A 23440-nucleotide genomic window follows, 5' to 3' on the forward strand; every position below is an offset into this window, starting at 1 on the left:
CGGTGCCCAAAGGATCAAATTGTTCCAGTCCATAGACGGGTTTATTGTTACTACTCTGATTAGAACTGAAAAGTCTTGGTTTTGTCACTCTGCTAAATTGTTTTAGCTCTAACCCTAGACTAGTTGGAGGTTAAATGGGTTTATGTCTAGTCAAGTCAACGTTTGCTAATAGACAAATTCTGTCATTTGCAGAATTCCACTAAAGTCCTGGAAACTAGGCATTTGTAACTGAGATCATGGTGAGGCACTTAAAAAAAGAAATGGAAAGCGACATAGCAATCACAATATGAACACTGCTTATGTGATGCTGTCAGAGAGACTGTGGGGACAGTGTATTCCTAACAAATTAATTCTTCATTAATACAAAGGATCAGTTTCTAGTATCATTGTCTAGTGAGCGGGAGGAAGAGACTTCTGGCTTCACAGCCTTCCCCCAACTCCGTGTGACCATCTTCAAATCAGAAAAATGACATTAATGCTGTATTTATTCCTCAAGTACAAACTGATTAAACAGTACCATAGTGTATTTATCAGATCTGGATTCTTGATGTCATTGTTTGGATCTGCAAACAATGACATCTCTTCCCTTTTCAAACTGCAATTGGTGTGTATGAAAATCATGCCTCCCTGCGTAGCTACGCCCTGGAGATGTGGTGGAGGGAGGAAGCTGTGATTCTGGATTGCTAGCTTCATGCACCAAGGAGTCTGCACAGGTTTGGGGCAATCATGGTCGGTTTGCTGCAGGGGAGGTTGTAGCCAGTCATTCACAACAGGGTCTGTACTCACTATTTAAAAAGTGAAGGGATGGTTTTCCCAAAATGAGAACAAGTGCAAAGAAAAACCCCCAAACAAAACCTCACAGAAAAAAGGAATTACATACAAAGGGAATGAGCAAGATATTTTCCCTTTTGTATGCCTGATTTCTGTTAATAGCCTCATAGTCCAAAAGTTGGGCATTTACCCTGTTGGGTGCACTGGCTAGGTGAAAGTTGAGCAGTGCTGTAATTAGTTCAGGGTGTGGATGGGTGGCTCCTCTCACAGCAGGCTGATAAAGCACCCATAGTAGGATGGTGTGTGAGTCCAGTGAGTCTAGTTGGGTCCTGGCACTGGTGCTGCTCCCTCCTGTGGCCACCGGTCTCAGCAGCCTGACTCCCACTGCCACCCACTTCAGCTGCCAGGTGGGAAAAACCCCTTCTGTTGAAACATGATGACTCTGCGCTCTTCCAAAAAACTTGGTCAGTCTTGACTCCAATTTTTGGAGGGAAATAAGAGTACTGTTACTTTCTTTTGGGATGTTTAAAAACCAAAACCAAAACCAGCTAGAGTTTCTCGAAGTTCAGATTATTTTAAAGTTTAAATAAAATGTGAGCTTTGAAATGTTAAAACCAGAAGAAAATGTAAAGAGAGTTAACAAAAAAAAACCTGGATGTGTTTTTGAGATACCAAAGCAAAACACTTTACTTCTGAAAATATTTTTTTTCTTTTTGCCTTGATGAAATTGTTGAAATTCTTGTATAGTGTTTTTCCATGACATGGAGAAAAAATGTTTCCTGGTTCTTACTAGCTTAGTCAGTGCTGGCTTGCATAATAGCATCTTAACAACTGTAAAATAAGTGTCCTCTTTTTAGCTATAGAGTTTGCATTTGGAAAGCTTATTCCTGAGCTATAAATAAAAGAGTGTGAAAATACACAGTGAGCTTTGGAAGTGCTGAAGAGCCATATTTTTGGCTAATTCAAAGCAGTTTTGATACCCCTGCAGTTTTTGTGCCAGCTGAGCACGTGGTCAAACTTCTGCCTAGTCATAATGACTTCTTTTTCTAAGATTTCATCCATATAATCAATTTTCAAAATTTGAAATGGATGTTGTTTGGTGTATATTCTTTAGTTTTCTAAAAGTAAGAAACTGCAAGGTACCATCTTTAAAAAAAGGGGTGCTTGGAGTGCTTTGGTGAAGGAGCCAAAGTGAAAATACGCTGTCACTATATTGATGTAGAAATATTGGTTATTTGGTGAAATAAATGCTTACTGGCCTGGTATCTCTAACCTCCTTTTTGTTACTAGTTGTAGCTTTTTAGAAAGATCAGTGCTACTGCAAAAATTTGAGCTGTTTGTACAGAAGTACTTTGCAGGAAGGATTTCATGGTTTTGTACAGAAAGTGTGCTAATATTTCCCTTTGACCTTTTATTTCAGAGTAAAGTCAAATGTCACTTGTAAAACCTTCGGTTACATCCAGTCTTAAAACGTTGGTTGTGTGATGAAATTAAATTGTCTGTTTACCCTGTTTTAGGGACTGATGTATGTAATTTTGTGTAGGAGGACCATTGACCTTAATGAGTAAAGCTTCAGTGCATTCTGAAACAGCCAACATTTTGGTCTATTAATCCAGGTTAGATTGATTCATTATTTTAGGCCTGTACTTTGTACTCTTATGATGAGCTTACTTCATTTTAATACTACATTATCTTGAACATCAGCTGTGGGTATGAAATGAGATTAGCTGACTCTGAAATGAGAGTGGATTAAAAAAAATGAAATCATGTTCCTTAATAATAGATTGTGTCTCCTGCTGTACTCTTCAAATGCAGCAACTTAGTTGTAGAAGTGAAAATAGTCTAAAAATAATGATTCTCTCATCCTTTAATGAATAGAGGTTTTTCTCTGCGTTTCCCTGAAGGGAGGTGTGAGTCCATGTGCTGTAAAAACTTTGATGGAGATGAGAGATGTCATCAACATCCTTGTAGAGGGAAGATCTGCAGCCTGAGACCAGGCTTTTTGAGTCAGCAGGAAAGCTTTGTGAAGATGTACTTTGAGAATATGAGTCATGGGATCAGACCACATTGGCTTTAATTGTCTCTATATGGAGACCCCTCAGGTTCTTCCATTTAAGCACCAAAAGTGGTTTTAAGTGTTATGATTTTGACAACAAATGTCATTTTTCAAATTCCACATGATACTGCTGAACCATTCTCTTCCTTGTCATTATTCCTGTCGTGTGTAGTTACAGTGGCTTATCTTAACATTGGTGTGGAGCATCCAGTGCATTTCTCAGTCATCATGTATGCAACTGGATTAGTGGAACCTTTGAAGGATGGAGACAAGGTCAAAAAGCTAGGTTTTTCTCCCCTTTGAAATCAATAGTTTTTGAATTTTACTTCATTTAAAAATCTCTTGCCTTCTTCCAAGTGTCTGGGAATAAACAAACTTTTTATGTTGAATTTCAGCACTTTGAGTATAATTTTGGAGTCTGTGTGCAGAAGTGCAGCACATAGAAGTGCTCTTTCAGGTGCAGCAAATTCCTTCCTTTTTACCTGTGAGTGCTGGACATAGGCCAGGCAGACATGCTGATCCCTGAACCCCTTACTTCAGGGTGGGCAGTGTCTGTGAGTTCAGGGCACTTCCAGTCACCTCAAAGCCTCAAGATGAAATACCCATCAGAAGGTGGTACTTTTTACCTTACAAAAGGGGTTCCAAATTACTCCCTGTGCTTATTAAATGACTTTTTTCACCCTTTGCAATTTAGCTGTTTTCCTCTGAATCCCAGTAACCAGTAGAAAATATTTGTTGCAAAGGCCAGGACAGAATTTAGCCCTTGCTTTCAAGGAAATGAAGAGTTGAAGGTTAGTGCTAGCTGGTGGTGAAGGGCTATTGTTGTTTGTTTGGGTTTTTTTTTTACTTTACACTTATTAATGCTGGTTCTCTTTTAGAAAGCAGGTGATGAAGTGGACGTAATACTGTTGGGCAACAAGTGTGATAAGGAGTCAGAACGTGTAGTTCCAAAACAAAAAGGAGAAAAGGTATCATTGATCACTAGTACTTTCTTTGGGTTCTCCTCAGCATCTTAGTGTGTGACTGAGCTGTTACACTGAAAATTGTAAAAAGTTCCTGGATTCCACAAATTCAGTTTGCTCCAGGAGAAGAGTTGTTGAGTTCTGGAGTGTTGGGGGGAGAGCGGGGGATTTGCACACGAAGAGAAGGACGTTAAGTAACTCCTAGCTGATCTTTTTAGAATACTGATTTTTATGTTCAAAGTTAAAATGTACTCTAAAAGTTTTAGGTGTTACAATAGAAATTCTGTATTTTGAATTAAAACTAAAAATGCTTTAGAGTCTGTACTTTCAGAGTACTGGTTTAATGTGGAATACTAAAATATAAAAATATATAATGTATTCTGCATCATTTTTCTAGTATCTGATGCACCTATCAATGATTTAATTTTTTTAGTTATTTATTTTTATTTTTGCTACAGCCTGTCTATAAAGAACTATTCTGACAGCCTGTGTACTGTGATCTGCCTTGGCTGTGAATAGCCCTAAACAATATTGGACGGATACATACAGAGAATAACCAGCTCCCATAGTTCTAACTCTGTGTGCATGTATCACATGTCTGAGACTACAATATAGTTTATGCCTGCTGACCATTTGTAGGGAAGAACTGATGTTGAGTGGGGAGTGCTGTTCTAAAGGCAGTGGCAGAGAACCAGCAAGGAAATCCAGGAGCCATGCTACAGCAGAAGAAATTGTGATAATGACTTCAGTGTCGCAGGAGAGCTTGTCCTATACACCAGTATATTTTGCAGCTGCAAACTGTATGCATCCGTTGTCTGGAACTTGGAATGAGCCCTTCTGTTTTGCTTTGGGCATGGTGAGTCAGGCCGGATGTCTTGAGCTTGAAGAAAAGACCACTGATAATTTCTTGATGATTATATAATCCCAGAGATGGGAGCTTTAAAAATAAAAAAATAGAATCACCTTTTCAACTGCACTGCAGGTAGAAGCTTTGGAAAGTTCATTGCTCATATGCAAGACACTTTTGAAGTTAATGTGCTGTATCTGTGCACAAGGAATGAGGTTGCTGAGAAACACGTGTGCAGCTAGAAATCTCCAGTCGTTGGGTGCATGTGCACAAGAGGGCAGCAGTAGGGTTTGGCATGTGGCATTAACCGTGACATTTTCTGACTTTGGTGTACTTAAACATGCAATCAAAATTTCTCTCAGTGTAGAATGTTTTAGAAACAATTCATTACCTCCTCAACCATGGGTTTACTTTGTAGATTTCTCCTGTGTTCTGAAGCCAGGCAACAATTCAGTTCTACTAGTTCTTCTAAGAATCAGACTGAGCCATCAGGAAGAAGATTCCGTTAGCAATATGAGAGCTGATACTGTCCTCTCACTCCCAAGAAGAAAATACCCTATTAAGAGTGGAAAATAGTTTGATAATTACTCTGTTATATAGGAATTCATATTTAGAGATCTCATTTTACCCTGTGAGTATGAGCAGTTAAGTAAAGATCCCTAAATTCCCTGAGAATCTTACCATATATGTTGGCATTTCTGTAACAGTCTATCATAACTGAGTGGCCATTGTATGCCACTTTATAGACTAATGCTGAGAATATTTTTTTCCTTTTGTAATTATATAATTCTGATCACTTAGTTTTAATTTTAACACTATGAAGTATTATCTTGTGTCAGTAGCTTTTTCTTCACTTTGGGAAATGTTTGAATTTGACCACATTGGGCTCCTCCATTCCTTATATGCTCACCAATAATTTTATCTTTTTCACTGAAAAATAACAGTGTTGAAGTTTATATGAATTAGCAGAATGTGACCAATTTTCTCATATTACATCTTTCTAACAGAAAGAGCCAAGTAAAATAGTCTTCCATTTTTTTTGCTTTTGCTGTCTTCATGTGCCTGACTGCAAGGCTGGTTTTACAGGTACGGTACAAATGGAGGGGAAAAAAAAAGGGGGGGGGGGATAAAAAAAAAACAAACACCCACCCAAACAAAAAAAACCCAAAATAAACCCCAAAACAACCCCCCACATTCTGCAGAGTTCTAGGAATGATTTAGACACATCTCTCTGATTCAACACTACGAAATCATAGCAGCACTTTGCTAGGAAGTAGTATATTTTGAATAAAAAGAAATGAACAATAGGAAATAAATTTTGCCCTTGAAAAGATACTGGCATTACTTACTTTGTTATTGTAAGTAAGACATGAGCTTATTTCACTCGAGATCTCCAAACTGTTCTCAAGGATAATACAACATTTCCCAGTAGCATCATTTCCATAGGTTTGTAAATGTATTTAGCTGTTTTATTTATGGCTCTATTCAAGATGCTCCTAAAGGCAAAAAAAAAGTAACTCTCTGAATGTGCCTGTTCAGTTTCTTTTTGAGAGGGAGTAGCCAAAGCTGTATTCATACTTCCAACTGCTTTAACACTGGACTGTTGTTTTTTTTCCATCTAGCTATAATTTTAGAGGACTTGTTTGGCACAGTGCTCACCAGCATAGGAGATTAATTGGAATAATACATATGGTAATTTTCTTTGACATTGTGTGTGTATGTACAGAGGAAATGGGGGTGAATTGGTAGCCCAGTTGTACCAGGCAGTGTAGTAACGTGGTGCTGAGAAGGCTAAGTACACAAGGTTTTGGGTCAGGGTTTTTTGTTTGTTTGTTTGTTTTGGGGGGTTTTGTTAAAGTTTTATTTTGCATTGGTCTCCACAGACAGAGCTTGCTGCCAGACCTCTGCGTGTATAGGCGTGATTTGGGAAGGAGCTGGTCAGCCAGCAGTGGGAAAGCATTGGGTTAGAAACTGCTTAGGAAAAGTTGGGTGCAGCCATAGACATTATAAATGTCACCCAGTTGCGCTGAAAGAGCTGGACGGTGTGATTTGAGCCACTGTCAGTCTACTCTGAAAAATGATGGTTGGGGGAGATCCCTGTTGACTGTAAAGAGTCCATCACAACAGCTGTCTTTAAAAAAGAGGGTGCAGGGAACTGAGGGCTCAGATAGCCTTGCTTCAGTCAGTGGGAGGATCATGGAGCATGTTTTCATTAGATCCTTTTCCAAGGACATAAAGGACACAAAGATAAGCAGGAGTAATCATCAGAGGGCAAATTGTGGTTCACCACTGTTGCTGCCTTCCGTGTTGCCAGGGAATAACAGTGTGGACAAGGAAATATTCAAGGATCTTGAAATACATAAGGCTTTCTTGTGATCTTGAATTAAATAATGGCATCCTCACTTGGAAGCTAGGAGGTGTGGACTGGACAAGTGGACCATTAGGTGGATCAAAAATTGGCTGGGCTACAAGAGGTGAAGGCTGTATGTCTGACTAGTTGCTAGTGGTAAGCAGAGCACATCAGGGGTGTAATCTGAATGATGATACAAGAAGATTTGTGTGTGACATGAGGTTAAGGGGTGTGACTGTCCCACCAAATGGAAGAAAACCAATCCTGGGGAACCTCGATAAACTTGAGAACTGTGCCAATGGAAACATCATGAAATTGAAGATGAAGTGCAGAGATTTACACCTGAGATGGATTACACACTGCCCTGCTGCAAAGGACCAGCGGGTTACACTGAACATCAGCTCAAATATAAGTGAACAGTGTTCTCTCACTGCTAAAAGCATGCTGGGCTACATTAATAGGATATTGGTAGTAGATCTGGGAAGATTACTACCTCACACACACACATGTAGTGCTGTCAAGGCCACATGGAATATTGTGTCCAGTTTTGGCTCCCTCATTTCAAGAAGGATGTTGAGAAACCACAGAGAGTCTAGGAGACACAGCTACAAAGGTGATCTAGTACGAGTAATCCATGAGGAGAACTGAGGGAGCTGGGTAAAGAGGCAGCTAAGGAGCAGTTACTGGTCTACAGCAGTTGTGTGGCTACAAGCATGACAGAACTACACTCTTCTCAGCAGAGGCAGATAATAAAGCAAGGGGAGGCAGACACAAATCTTGGCTTGGGAGGTTCAGGTTGGAGGTAAGGAGAACCAGTTACACTAGAATGGTGTGGTAGCCATGGAAAAGGGTTCCATAAAGACTACAGGATCTCCACTGTTGGCAGATTTCAAGAGTCAGGTTGGCAAAGCCATGGCTGACCCCATATTGTATGGGCAGTAGTGTCATTCTGAGTGAGTTTATCTTTCCAGATGATTTCTGTTTATGTTTATCCGAGTTTGTACATAGGCAGCCTCTAGGAGTCTCTTACGTGACCAAAGAAAAAGAATGTTTAATAGTAAATTCTGTGTACTTTATAAGCTGGTTTTTTATTGCCTGTGGGGGTTTTTTATGAACCATTTTACATCATTGTTTTAAGCATTGACACTTAGCAATAGTCAGATGAGCCTAACTTTTCACAAGTTACTGCAATACAGAAAACGGTTCACAGCAGTCAGCTGGAGTTTTAGAATCCCATGTGAAGCAGACTGCCTTAAGAAACAGTCTTGATCTCATTTTTATTTTAAAAATTACATTTTCTTACAGCATTTTGAAGCCATTTGCTTACTTTTTTTCCCTACCTTTAACACAAACTTTATTATATTTTGACTAAAATTTTGAAGTCAAATTCTTGCCTTGCCTGATTTTGGATTTTTGTAAAGCATTAATTTTTTATTTCTAGAACTTACTGAAAACAAATGTAACTGCCAACATGAGATTTTTTTTTATCCTAATGGAGAGCCTTCCAAATAAATCATTAAGTGATCGGTAATTATAGTATTTTTTGTACATTATAAGTAGTAGGGTACTTTCTTTGCCTGCGATTGTCCTCTCCAGATGTGTACTGAGAGGGGTTCCATTGCAAAGGCAATAAACAGACTCTCCCACTTTGTTTTTCTGGCAGATATTATTCCCACCTTCCCCTCCCTTCCTTGGGAGGCAATGATGCAACTGTTTTTCTCCATGTATTTAACTGTGTAAATGAGAAAAATTTCAAGACCTTAAAAAGCTATGAATTTTGTTGTTTATTATTCCTCATGCCAGCATATCTGGACCCTATCTGTAAGGGAAATACACTGGAAATGTGAGGACACATGTTAGTAAATAAAATTGACCAATGCAAGGCCTGTGGTGCCTTTTTGTTCTAAGTATTTGCTCTCTTATTACCATAATATATTTTCACATACGTATCTTTTCTTTGCTTGCCTGTTATCTCTGAGCTTTTCACTGTCTAGTAAAAAAAGTAAAAATCTTTTAAAATATATATATATTTCATCATGCCACTTTTTCTACAGTTTTTGTCATATTTTTATTTATACTTTAATGCAGTCACTCCATTAGTTTCCTCCTCTGCCTAGGAGACAGTTCATTTTCCAAACATATCAAAACATTGAGAGCAGACCCACTTGAGTTTATTCTTATTTACAAGTAAAGATAGGTTTTAAAAGTTGTTTTGAAAAGGCAAAAATCTAAGAAGAATGTTTTAAGTTACCTGAAATGAGAAAACTGAGCATGAATATAGAGTACTTTACTGAGCTGACATTTACCTAATCAGTGTTTATGTAGCGTGTTAGAAGCTGTCAGAACACCTCCATATCTTGCTATTAGTATTGGGAAGTGGTTTGGGTTTTTTTTTTTCCTAAAGATTCTTCATCCCACCGCCTACATTTGTTTTTCAGCTTGCTTGGGAACATGGAATACCCTTTTTTGAAACCAGTGCCAAAGATAACGTGAACATCGAGGATGCGTTCTCAATCTTGACTAAGGAAATCCTGGAAAAGGTAGGCTCCTCCTCTGCTCTGAGTAGAAAGAACATGGGAGATTTTTCTTGACAGGTTGGGTAAACAAGGTTGTAAATACCTAAGTTTAATAACTAAGCACAGACAGTGCTGTTCTTGAGTAATGGAGTTAGTATTTATGGGGGATCCTGTAGCTGTAGACATACAGAGGAGGAACATGGGAGAGGAGGATTGAGGGAGAACAACAGAAGAGGGGAGCAGATAAAAATACAGTTCAAAGAGAAGATCAGGAAAACTGCATTTGTGGCTTTACTTCCCATGCTTTTCTTCAAGAGAGCTTAACAGCTCCAGAGTAGTTCCACTTCTGCGCCAGGGAGGTTCCTTCTTCTGTAGGATTCAGTAGAATATGCACACTGTGAAGATGCTGCTTGCTGATTGAATTGAGAAGATCTTGTATGTTCAGCAGTCCAGTGTTTTATCCAAAGTTCACAGCTGTTGGTTTGGTAATTTACACTAGTGCTTTTGAAGTTACTAGGACCTAAAGATTTGAGTTAATTAGTGGTAGAATCAATGTTTTAGCTGTCAGAGTCAGCATTTCTACCTACCTAGAGTATGTTGGCTTAAAGGTCCTTACTCCTCAGGGCTGCAATACTTTTGTAAGACTGAATTATTGTTAATTAGCTCTGAAAATGTTTTGCATTGCAATTTATTTTTAGACAGTAGGATATTATTTTAGACAGTAATGGATGTTCTTCATGTAATGCATTATCATTGCCATTCATCACCAATATTAGTTATACAGAACTAGCCTTCCATTCCGAATGCTCTTGAAGTCATAATAAAGATAAATGAGCAAAATTACTGACAAAGTCACAAGTTGCAGTGTTTTGATTAAGTAGCCATAGGGGATGGTCAGAATAATAGTTCAGGGTTAGACTCCTAAATCAAGGTCCTGTTGTATTACACAATAACACAAGCTGTAGTTAGTTGTTTTGGAGCAGGGGGGGGTGGAAATAAAAGAAAAGCTTTTGATTCTTTTAGCATGAAAATGAAGCTCAGCAACTCAGCAGCCACCAGGATAATGGCAGGTCCACGAATAGTTGGGAAAAAAGTCTCAAAATCAGATAACTCTGATTTTCTTGTAAATGAAAAAGATACTGTCTACTGCAAACAGAGAATGTATTTGTTAGTATGAAGCATGAAACCTTCAAAACAATAGCTATGATCATAACTCCTGCAGAGACAAATACGTGTGAAACGACCATTTCTGCAGAGGGCGTTTGGGTAAGATCCAAGAGAATTATCTGCAGCATTTGGGGTATTTCTCACTTTTAAGATTGCCTGTACTCATTTTACTTTAAATGGAGCTTCAGTATTCCTGCTCATCTTCATGAAAATGCATGGGTTTTGTCGTGAGGACATGCAAACAAATTCAGACCGTGTTGAAAGTGCTGTACTGCTGCACGGCTTTGATTGGAGCTGCTTGAGGATGCAGCGGTGTGCTCTGCATACCAGTATGTGTGCTGGGAAAACATGTTCATGAGAATTTGTCAAGTTCATCTGTAGTAACATTTCACCTCACCTGGAAATGTGTGCAGTCCCCCGTTGGGGCATCATGTACCATTACTTTGGTGTCTAATTTGTCATTTTTAGTGAAATGCATTTGTTGATTTAAACAAGCCCTCCTTTAGCCCAATTGGTTTTACCACTGGCCTGGTAAGAAAGAGTTCAGGGTAAAAAAAATAAATCTACCATACAGTTTCATCATGGTTTTCAGGTTCGACAAAATAATTTGCTTGTTCATAAAACTGTGAAATCTGAATGTAGTACTTGAATTTTAACTTCCTCTAACTGATGAAATTTTGGAGAAGGAAAAATGCAGTAGGAAGTGTGACTAGTAGCTGTGAAAAATGACATGATAGATGCCAGTCTGAGATCACTTCAGTCACACATCCATTCAGTAGTGGTAAAACACGTACTTGCTGATGGTAAAAAAAAGAGATACAGCTTTTCACAGTGTTTTGGCCCAGGACACCTACATCTGAGGTAGCAGGATATCAGGCCTCACTGACTTCTGCAGTAGGACCACCTGTCCCAGACTGATGAGATGCTTCAGTGGAAGCATGTCATTGCTGTACCAGTCCCGTCAAGGAAACTCGTTTTAAGGAACTACCTAGGAAAGTCGGTTATGGCCAATGCTTTTGGGAAGTATGTCAAGGTCGTTCAGAAGTAAGATAGATAGGCAGAGCAGGCTGGCAGGCAGTAGACCATTTTCAGATGCATTGCAGTAGGCTGTACTGAGCTGAGGAAATCAAGGGCTTTTTTCTGTATGCTATTGTTCACCATCTACCACAGGCATTTCTTTATAAAAAAAGTCTACAGAAAACACTCCTGCAGATGGGGAAGATCAATGTCCGGAGTTATAGAGCTCATCCAGAAGTAATGAGCTTCTTCATTCTCTTGAAATTTAGAAGAAGTTGTGGTTCAGTGAAAGATCAGGGGGAAAAAAATAACATTAAAATGTGTCAGGCATTAAAAAAGGCAAGTTTGTATCATCATTATTTTATGCTGTACTTCCTGTATCTTTTTTTTTGTGGTTTTACTTGTAGTGGGCTTAGAGGAGGGAGAAGAATTCTGTATGCCAGTGATTTAGACAACTAAAGCACTGCTTAACTTTTCAGGTATTTATCATCTCTGCCATTCCATGCTGAGTCTCATTCCTACAGCTCTAATTTATAGGGGTAGTCTCATTAAAACAATCAGATGTTGTTTGCTAAGCTAAGAAGTCATGCTGTATTTTTGAGAACTCACCATTTTGAAGCAGTCAGTTAATAATAACTGATTTGATTGTATCTGAAAGGCTGCAGTGGGAAATGAATGTGAACGACACAACTTATCCCAGAGGTTTGCTTAGACATGTTGACAAATAAAACTATTATTTTATTTATCCATAATTCTTAGGAGTCTCAGATATGCCTAAACCTGTTCATTAATGGCTGGCAGCTGGTCCTTAACAATGCTTCTGGTTGCCAGTGAACTATGTGTACTGGTGACTTAGTCTTCAAAAGACAACCAAAACAAAAAAAAATACCACCCAAAATGCAGTTGTTGTTTGCACTTTGGTGGTGTTTTGTTTCATGGCTGACAAGCAATACTCTTCTCAACTAGCTTTAAAAAAAAATATGACAAGCCTTTGTGTTTCTGTCTTTTTGGGTGTGGTGACTGGTATTTTTCTAAACTAGGAGCAGAAGGAGGGAAATTGTATTCAACAAAAAAGAAAAAAAAAAGAATTTTCCCTTTTCTGCTATAAAGCTAACCAACATTTACGTTCTGCCTGCCTCCCAAGAATGGCTGGCTACTAAGATTGTTTTAATATAATATTAAACAAACTTATATCTGCTGAGCAGAGAAGACTCAAAATCCATGTAAGACTTTTCCCTGTGCTGTTGAGAGTAACATTTAATGTTTAACAGATGGATGTCATTTGAGATGAACATTCAGAAGCATCAGGCCCCTATTCTGTCCTTCCTTGATCTTTTTACCTTCCTTTCCTGTGGCAACAATATTTTTGAAATTACATTGTGTGTTCCATTTCTCTGCTCCTAAAGTACCTTTGGAACTTCCTAGCTGATTCTAAACAAATTTGACAGGTCAGACTAAAAGAAAATCAAGTTTCTGAGGAGTTCCTAGAAAATAAGGAGCTGGGTAGAGGAGGCAGAGTGTTCTGCAGAAGTCAAGTCTCCAGCATTAGTTCATACAGTATTAGACAGAGATGACTACACAGAGAGACTGAAAACCACTTCAACCAGCCACTCCAGCTGGAGCTTGCATCATGGATATCAAATTTGGTTCACTGCAAGACCCAAATCCATAGGAAATCAGATTTTGTTGTTGCCAAAGTTCATGGAATTGTTAGTTTGTCCAAAAGACCCCTGTGCTCTAGCAGTGCTCATTCAGGGTTTCTTGTTGTCCTTGGTTGCATATGGAGGCTTTATTTGCCCTTTATTTATCTTATAATGACCACAGAATATTAATTACTGCATGAGGTTTTTCATAATGTTTCTAATGCTGTATTTTAGATCTGGTATAGATTTTTATCTTCATAACCTTCTTAGTAACATCAGGTAGTATATTCAGCATTACACACATGAGAACCAAGGTATGGAGATTAAAGCAAAGAGGATAAATAGTGCCAACTCTCTTATTCCTGCTGCAATATAGGGCATAATTTTACTACACAATCTTGTTTAATTATTAAAAAAAAAAAATAAAGTCTGTTCTGGACATCGAATGTGCCAGACATTTTTCTGGAAACAGTAGCATGTAATTAGGCTATGTAAATCAAAACTTAATCATAATGTTTGAGTATAAGGGATGAGATTCATCTGAGTGTGCAGCCTTAGCCAAAATTTGCATGACTGGTCTGGTGTGGTTGTCTGGCATCATCTCTATCCTTGTTTCAGGATAGAACTGTGTTCTGGAGGTTGTCTTTTTCTCTCCGTTCATTACAGAGGACTTCCTATCTCAGGCTGTATGGCTTCATATGATCAGACTTACAAACTCCAGGAGACCAAAGGGATGTTACACACTTGGCTTACTTTGGCATTTGCTGTTTCTGGAAGATCTTGACTTTGAAGCTGGGTTGCTTTTTAAAATAGGGATTTTAATCTCAAGGGTTGAGGAAATTTACAGTAACAGCACAGCTGTCTTCTCAAGTTTGTGAAATAACTCCTTGCAGTATAACATTGTTATGGTCTATGTGGTATTAACAGAAGAGGGAGATAGAGACCCACACTTTGCCAGTGGGTTAGATGTTTTGGACATTGTGGAACAGCAAGCTTTGGGAGCAAGGACTTCATGCCCATATCTTGAGGAACATGCTCTGTGGCAGTTAGATCCTTTGTGCCTGACCTCATATCCTCTCCCGGCCCTCTCCCTACCGCCCCAGGGATCGCTTTCCCTGGTAATACATCTCCAGCTCTTGTTTGAGACTGCTTGCCCCCTGTCCTGCCCATTCCTCTTGTGAGAGGACTGTCTGACATTTTGAATTACAGAGTATGGGGAAAATACATGTCAAGAAAATGGCGGGACTGGTCTTGACTGCGCTCTCTCTGCTGGCAGCTCAGGCACAGGCGCCAGGTGAACATGGTTGCCTGAAGTTCCCTGCCATGCTTTGCCAGTCTTTGTCAACTGTCACTGCTATGATTGCAGCCATTAAGTATGATCATTTTGTTATTAGAGAGAACAGAAATCCCTGGAATTCAAGAAGTTACAAATAATAGCAGCTACAGTTGTAGTCCCTGTGGTTTGTTTCTCAAGACCCACAGTTCTCCCCCAGGCACGCCAGGTCTGCCTTTCTTGTGGGCATTGAAATGTATATGGCAAAATTCTTCCCAAACCCATCATGAACCCCACTTCCAAAATAACTAAACCAATGTCAAAACACATTACTCGTGGTGCCAGGGTAGGTGAATCCAACTTGGTGTATGATTGCTAATCTAAGCAGTTTTCCAGCAAGGAACAGGCAGCTGCTCTTAACTAAGATTTATGAATGTGCTCCATTAGAAGCTATTCAAAGAGCTTCCCTTATTTTTTGATGATGAATTATCATTTTACTTTTGTATACCAGCTTGCTTTCCGATTAAAAAAAGCCAAACTAAACAAAAAACCCCAAGATTTGGCAGCTCAGCCATCTCATCACAATTCCTGCCTCTCAAAGTTAGGTGATACAAACTCTGCTTAGAGCTGGGGAGGAGAGACACCTGGCTGTAGAGAGCAGTTCATCCTGTCTGATTTTCTCCACTGATGAAGCAGAGAGTTTAAAGCCAGCTTAAACAGATGCCTGCCTGTTCTGTGAGACATGTCATGTCTGCTGTGCTATTCAACAGGAAGAACTAGCATTTGATAGCAGGAGGTTTCAGCATCTTACTAAAATCACTGCAGGGCAGAGCTGCATCTCTGTCTGTGGTGGTATTTTCAAAACCCCACTTTACCCGAGATGCTGAAGTGGAAATCTGAGCTTCTCAGTACCATTGTGGTTCTTCTCCCCATTTCACAGCTTGTTGGGAGTGAGTTCCAACAGGCTGAGCTGAAATGTGAGCTGGAAGCCTTAGTGTTCAGGGAGCCCTGAAGAAGGAATGCTGCCCGCCTTGTTCTCAAAAGTGGGAGAGATTTGCATACCTTCCTGCTGGAATTTCAGGAGAGGAGGGTGCCCCACCTCTTCCAAGGCTCCTCTGAAGTTGAGCACTATGTGGGATTGCTCGATTATTCCTTCAGAGTTTTATGCAGGACTTGTAGTATCTCTTCAGGTTATAAAGGTGCACTTTTAAAATCCGTGTATAAGACATTTGCTTAAATAAATCCCAGGCTTTTATCTGCTTGATGAAGATCCTGTATGGAACATTCTTGCCAAACTGAAGTGATCCTTAAAGCCCTCAACTTCTAAATGGCTTCTGAAACAAACTACTACCTTTTATTTGTGGAGAGGTGGTTCTTTGTCTTTCAGTCCTGGCTAATTTGTTGATGAACTACTGTCAGATAATGATTTTGCAGATTATGTGGAACGTTTCATTGTCAAGTATGTTTCACCCTTCTTAATCGCATGTAGTGCTGAGGATCCTTGCTGAGGTTACACGGTCAGCTTGCTTGCCACCCAAAAGTGCTATTAAGTAGTAAAATATTTGCAGGTAAGCATCTGAAGTTAAGTGAAACCTGAATTCTGACATTGTTCAAACTGATTTTTCTAGAACTTTTGCAACGTAAACTGAATATTTTCTTCTGAAGAAAAAGTAGTGGTGAAATTAAATATACTAGTTTATGTCCACAATAATCAAGGCTCAGTGTTATTTCTTAACTCTAAACAGAGCAAATTTAACTTTCTTATTGTACCTTTGTTTTCCAAAGCTTTTATTTCTTCTTTTTTCTTTTCCCCTCAGAATCATATCTCTAGACCTGAGTGGTGTCTTGTTCCTTGAGATTAAAAGGTTACAGTTGTGTACTTTTGATTCTGCCTTGCTCCCTTTCTTAAAAAGGTCTTCAGAATTTACTGTCTGAGCTTGAAGGCTACCAAATACTGTCTCCACCTATCACAAATCATAATGGGTAATGCCTGTACTCAAGTACCTTACACGACTGAAAAAAATTAAATCAGAACTTATGAAGCTGCATGTTGGAATTTGTGTGAAGTCTTGAGGGTAATAAAAATGGTTTGTCTGTTGGTACTTGTTGCTCCAATAAAAAACAAGTAGAAGTGCACATGCTGTATTTCTTCATACATGAGTTACATGTGACTAATGATGAGGAATTCCTAAAATCAGTCTTATTGTGGCTAGAGTCAGAACAATAGGTGTTAGTAATTTTATTCATGACAGCTTCAGCATCCATCCTGCATTTCAGACACTATGGTACCTTCCCTGCCCTCTACTCCTGCCTCTGTCCATGACTTCTGATCTCATCTTGTGTGTTTCATCTCCTCCCCCAGAAGCATGCACTGTGGAAGCCTCCCTAGGTTCCTGCAGCTGCTGGAAGACCTGGAACTGTGGCTACAGAAGGAAAAGGAGAGAAATGTCATGTGTTTTCTCCAGAACTGTAGATAGTGTTAAATAGATTCTCAAAGAGACACAAAGCTTAGTGTAACATGGGGGAACCTTTTATCTTCCCCTCATTTTGATTCAGCTGAGTGATTTTAGGTGAACCTTTCTGGGTGTAGTCAATATTCCACCACCCTGTGACATCATACATGTACCTTCTTGATTCTGAATCACAATTATCTTTGTACTACATGATCATAGAATCACATAATGGGTTGGGTTGGAAGGCACCTGAGAGATCATCTAGTTCCAACCCCTTCCCATGGGCAGGGACACCCTCCACTAGACCAGGTTGCCCAAAGGCCCATCCAGCCAGGCCTTGAACACTGCCAGGGAGGGGGCAGCCACAGCTTCTCTGGGCAACCTGGGCCAGGGCCTCACCACCCTCAGAGTAAAAAATTCCTGTGAATCGGTGCCTTCTTTCCCCCCATATTTTGAATTTAATTAATTCCAGCTTAGATAGCTGTCTTCTCTGGAAGCTTCTCTGTATTGTGAGGAATGGTTGTTTATGGCTGTTGGGTTTGGATTGAGAGAGGAATGTGGTGAATCCAGTGGTTTTACTTAACTTCTCTGTGTGCCCGTTTCCTATTTGGTAAACCTGTCAAGAAGCAGGCAGGAGAATGGCAATTAAGGACATTAGGACTTCTTTTTTCCCCCCCTAGGTATGTGACAATGTTCTCTGTGTCTTTCTGCCTGTGTTCAGGGCTTGGCACTCATAGTTTTAGAGTACAAGATTGCAACATGTAGTGGTATTGTATTGCTCAACTGGGTTTGACTGTTTCTCTGGACAGCACTAATTATCTAGCTGAATTTATGGCTGAAAGGGAGAGTCCTGGTTTTGCGGATTTTTGTATTTATTTTTTTCTTTTTAAATCTGTGCCTGTGATCAGTACATAAATGTTTTACAAGGGTGGAGTGCTATTTTGATGGTAGTTGATCTCGATAAAGACCAGGTTGTTTCCATGTGGGGGTATTCTTGGTTATTAAACAAAGATGAGAAAGAAGAGAATTGTAGTGAATTTCACAAAACAAGTTGTCAGCCTTTATAACTGTGGTGGTTTAGGCCTGGCTGGAGGCCAGAAACCACTGAAGTTGGTCTATCACTCCCCCTTTCAGTTGGACAGGGGAGAAAATATATATTGAGAGGCTTCGGAGTTGAGATAAGGACAGGGAAAGACCGTTCTGCGATCAGTGTCATGGGCAAAAGATTCAAACAGAGTTGCTTCTAGCTGCTTCTAACAGCAGCCATCTCTGCAGCCCCCCATTCTCTCCCAGCACCCAGCTACACAAAACTGTGACACTAACAATTAATAACCTGTGCCTTTTCTTAATGGGTACTAATGTTCTGTATTCCCCTGTTCCTTTCAACTGGATTTTTGCACCCCGTGCTCAGTGCTTCAAAGATTACTGTACTTAACTGCAAATTAGTAATATTCCATGTAGTCAACAGAAGAGCCTGTACATCTAGAACAATTCATGTGAGTAAAGATGTATCATATCAGTTCATGCGGTCTGTAGTGTCTCCTCAAAGGACACTTTCTGTCATCTGTCACCTTGGGAGTTAGGAGAGATGTTAGAGGCAGCTGAAGAATGTACATACACCAAGCTGTGACTTGCATGGGCATCAGTCTCTGTCTCATTTATTAGAAAACTGCAATATTTTAATTAAATATTCAAAGGAAAAAAATATAACGAGTGCCCCCCTCCAATCTTTTACACATTAAAATAGATGAAAATTCAAGATTTTCAAGTTGTGTTCTAATTATCTTCATTAAATGTTTGCTTTTGTTTGTTTTACAGAAATCCTGTGTATTATATGACTTAGATGTTGTGACTCTAAATGAAAGTAAGAAGAGAACCTGCTGTGCATTCTGAAATATTGTTTCTTATTCCATTTTCTCTTCAGAAAATACTAACTCTTGCAAAGGAACATGCAAGATTTTAAAAGGGAGCCTGTAATCCCAAAACACAGTATTTGGGCATTCTTTGTATTACACGGACTTGATTGCAAATGTTTTGATATGTGTATATTATATTTTCATATTTTTAATGTGAAGTTAAAACAATTATCTAACTTTGGAAATTATTAGATGCGTCACAGGATGACTGCATGTGCATAAAAATGTTTGCAGGGATGAAATCTAAGTGTACTAACTTTCTTTTATTAAAAAAACCTGAAACAAAACAAAAAAACCCATCCCAATCTCACCTTGACTATTTTTTTCTCTTTTATTTACTCCAAATTTGTAATACAATGAACACTGACATTATCACATGGGCAGCTTTCCGATACATGAAATCACTTATGCTCTACCCCCAGATAACTTGTGGTTAAGTAGCTGATACTTGCCTTTGATACACCCTTGAGTACCCTTGAACAAGTAGCATACTTGTGTTTTCATATGTTCCTTTGGCTGTAAATGATCACAACATTAAAAGGCTATGCAGGGCTTGTTTGATACTGTGAGATATTTGTGTTCGCTTCTTAAAGTACAAATGCATCAGGTATCTGATAGTGCTCGTTTAGATCTGCTTTAAACTGATATGTAACATCTTCAATTTCAGTAGAGGAGATCAGGTTTTATTTACATGTAAATCAGGGCAGAATGAGGATGCCAGTTTCTTTTTCTTTAACCAAAAGCAAAGGGAACACAAATTGAACCTCCGGGACACGCACAAACACAAGTTGGGAAATCTGAAGCGTTGTGGTGATTAGATTATAGTCTTTCTTCTCTTTCCTTTTTAATTACTTTTTTTGCCTCGGAGATGTGGTTCTTGCTGATTATTAATTTAATTGTTTTATCACCATTTGCGAACGAATAATACTACTGTGCAAAACTGTGTTGTGAGCTATCCTGGCACATCCAGAATAACTAACTCCACTGGCTTATTGTTCTGGAATGTCACCACCCTCCTGAAATATGCCTCCTCCTTTTTAGAGGGCTGTTTGCAGATTGTCATAATGTCAAATTATTATTAAATTTGGTATTGAGACAGTGAGCTCAACTGGAAAATGCTTTTTGAAGCACATGGGACCTAATGTGCCTGAGCATTCTGCCAGGTGACTGCACAAAGGATGGGAAGGGCTACTATTTACAGCCGCTCCTCATCATGGCCAGTGGCTTAAAGGAGCATTTAGAGGAAAATCTGAAAACACGGAACAAAGGATAATCCCTGCCCTAGTTACAGCCGTGGCAGTGGAACAAAATTGTGCTGGAAGGGATTTTGAGAGGCTGTCCAGGTTCTCTCCTTATCTCAGCCTCAGATCACCTGTCCCTGCTGTATTGCAGGAAGATTAGTTTAGAGACCTGCAGTGATGGAGATTTCAGGTCTGAGTGGTGTACAGTCCTTACTTAACTGGTTTGGCAGGCAGGAAGTTTCCTGATACCTAACCTAACTGGTACACAGGGAGAGCAGGTTCTCCTTGTCCTCTTTATGTAGGTGAACACCTCTGCCTGCCTCTCTCATCTCTTTAGGCCAGATAACTCCTGTCCCTTCTACCTTCCCTTGCAGTTAGGGTTTTGTGAATCCTTTTCCACTTTTGTCTCTCTCCTCTCCGCTGGTTCTCAACTATCCTGGAGTGTAGACCTGAAAACTGAGCAGACTACTCTGGTTTAAATATTAATGGCTGGATAGAGTAAAATTCTTTTTTCCTTATTTATGATACTCCTACTTAGGCATTCCAGCATCAGCATAATGCAAGATAGCTTAGCATTGCTCGTGATTCGTAATCTCTTTTCTGAAGAACTGCTTTTTTATCCTGGTACATACTTGTGCAGCTGATTATTCCTTTGTATGTGTAGAACCTTCTGTTTCTCCTTATTCAGTGGCATTTCAGTTTCTCCAATCTGCCAAGATCCTTCTGAATCGTAATGCTGTGCTGCGGCGTAGTTGGAGCCTCTTCCTGGAGATACAGCCTCCAAATGTAAGCGTATTCTGTTTAGTCATCAGAGAGGTTCATGCAAGCACTGAGCAGTTCTGAATCCAAGGCAGATCTCAGTGAAATCCTGTTCAATGTATCCTTTCAGCCTGGAAGTACTAATTATTTCAAATCAATTTTGCACTCATTTTATATGCTTGTCTAGACCTTCTCTTCAGTTTTCGTTACGAGCACACTCTGGGAAACCCTGTGGTCCTCACTCTTTCTACTCTACCCACGAAGCCTCATTACCATCTAATAGACGTAAACTAGATTGATCTGGTATCCTTTCTTACTGACAAACCCATGCTGGTGCTTACAAATGGTTGGATTACCTATTGAAATGGGTGTTTTTCTTTTTTGAGTAGCAGTTCAGTGAACCAGTTTGCAGAGCTTGTTCCTCCCACCCTAAAAAGAGGTGCAGTTCTTTTCAAATTTTCTGGAACCTCACTCATCCTCTATTGATTTCTTGGAGACAGTCAGTAGCAGGTCTAACACTGCTTGAACCCTAAGGGAGTTTCATTATGTCCAGTCTTACAAAAACCCTTTAACTTGTCTAAGTATATTCCAGTCTATTCTTTCATTTTTCTAGCCTAAATTCTTAGGCTTTTGTCAGTGGGGCTAGTAATAAAATCACATTTGCCTTCTTAAATTGAAGAGTGAGGTTAAAAAAGGCATTAAGGATACTGGTGTCTCAGCATCACCAGTAGCTAGGTAATAATTAAATGAATTTCCCCTTCCATGGGATAACAGACCGATTTTTTCCCTTGGTCTTCTCACTATGCATCTTTCCAACTACCTTGCTGTCTTTTAAATCAAATTGTCTAACATCTGGGGACCTTTCCTGGGTTTGTCCATGTATATTCTAGAAATTTATTCATAACTTAGCAACTTGACCTACTTTCTTTCAGGTAATTGAAGATTTTATGATTCAGGCAAGCTAGTTATTTCACTTCCTCTCCTTCCTTGCATAGATCAAATTCTGCAGTTTTCCCTCAGCAGTGGATCTCTGATGAACTCTTAAGCTGCCCTAAACTCTCAGAAGTTTACCTACTAGTTCTCTGAGTTTGTCTCCACTCTTCCTAACAATGAAAACAGATAAAAGAAGGTCAGGTTCATCCATAATTTTAATTTCTTCTCTGTATAGCTAATCAGAATTTCAAATACAGGAGTTTCTTCGGTATGTTTTTCCTTCTCGTGGTGCTTTCTGCTACTTGCGGCGTAGGCACGATTCAGTCACTGGCCCACCTTAGGGAGGTGCAAGTATTTAGGTTCCCATGCAACAGCAAATGCTTGCAGGATGCCTCACCCTGCCTGCAAACTGGGTGCTTCATCTGTAACACTCCAGGTGGAATGAACGCTCTCCTATCTGTATCTTTTGCTCTCCTGGAGCAAAGCAAATGCCTCTTTCTAAGCACCTGTATTATGGACTGTGTTCACAGCAGCAAGCCACTGGGGGAAAACCATCACTCACTGGAAAGCACCAAAAACTTCCCATCAAGCTGGAACATTCATGGTTTTGGAGTCACTTTCCCAACTAGAAAATAGGATGTAAGTTAAGAGCATTATTGCTATTGTCTGCAAAGCTGGTGGGATGATAGTGTCACACAAGTTCCCACAGATGGAAATTTTACAGTAAGTACAGGTCAAATTAAGGGATTTAACTGGAAAAAGGAGGATGCACAGTGGAATAGAAGATGAAAGGTTGAATGTTCACGCAGGATCCTTGGATCTCTCTTTACAATACCTTGCCTGAGCAAAGATTCCTTGCATTTTGCCAGACATACAGGAATAATGTTTTCTTCCAAACTGTCAGCGTCACCTGTATCAAATGCATTGCTGTCTTGTGCTGTCTTTCCCTCATACCTTGAAGAAAGGCAGGCGTTCAGGGTCTGATTCTGAAATGGTTGCTGCATCTCTGGTTGTTTCCCTTTGCACTTCAATCACAGGGAGGGGTTTATACTGAAATACTGACTCCGATGGCTGCGCATGAAACCTGCTGCACAAGGCTGGGGGTTTTATCTGGTGTGTGCACCCTACCGGATTCATGCCAAGACCGTGTGTGTGGTGAACAGCGCTGTTTCAAATCTTAGCAGAGATCTGAACTGATGATGATCCCAGAATGCTTTAAAAAATCTTTTTATTGGCAATGGAATAAACACACTGGAGATTTTACAGCCTGCTGCGCAAATGCGTTGTGAAATCGACACAAAAGCCACTCAATTCAAAATGCATTTCAGAATAGTTTCAGGAATTATTCCGAGTTCCCCCCACACACACACTCCTCGTCACTGCTTACGGTTTTATGGAGACAATTTCCTGTTGATAGAGAAAAGCCTGTCTCTGAAGGCCACCTGCGAGGCACACACACAAAAATGAGGATGACATAGATGAAGGGAAGCCCCAGCCCTGAGGTGGTTCTGCTCGAGGGGATTCCTCTCCAGGTCC

At 39.7% G+C, this 23440-nt stretch overlaps 1 protein-coding gene across 1 annotated transcript in view; it reads left to right on the forward strand.

Moving 5' to 3' along the window:
* The window catches only part of LOC311189270 (ras-related protein Rab-10-like), a gene marked incomplete at both ends in the record, with an annotated part of 31288 nt that extends 12340 nt beyond the window's left edge, over window positions 1-18948 (forward strand). Inside the window, 3 exons of the mRNA XM_084260893.1 lie at window positions 3706-3795; window positions 9425-9526; window positions 18874-18948. Coding sequence (XP_084117019.1) covers window positions 3706-3795; window positions 9425-9526; window positions 18874-18948 — 267 coding nt within the window. The remainder of the gene's footprint in view (window positions 1-3705; window positions 3796-9424; window positions 9527-18873) is intronic.
* Between the last annotated feature and the right edge of the window lie 4492 nt (window positions 18949-23440).

This window comes from Gallinula chloropus (assembly GCF_964237585.1).
Source record: "Gallinula chloropus genome assembly, chromosome: 2".
Taxonomy (NCBI): domain Eukaryota; kingdom Metazoa; phylum Chordata; class Aves; order Gruiformes; family Rallidae; genus Gallinula; species Gallinula chloropus.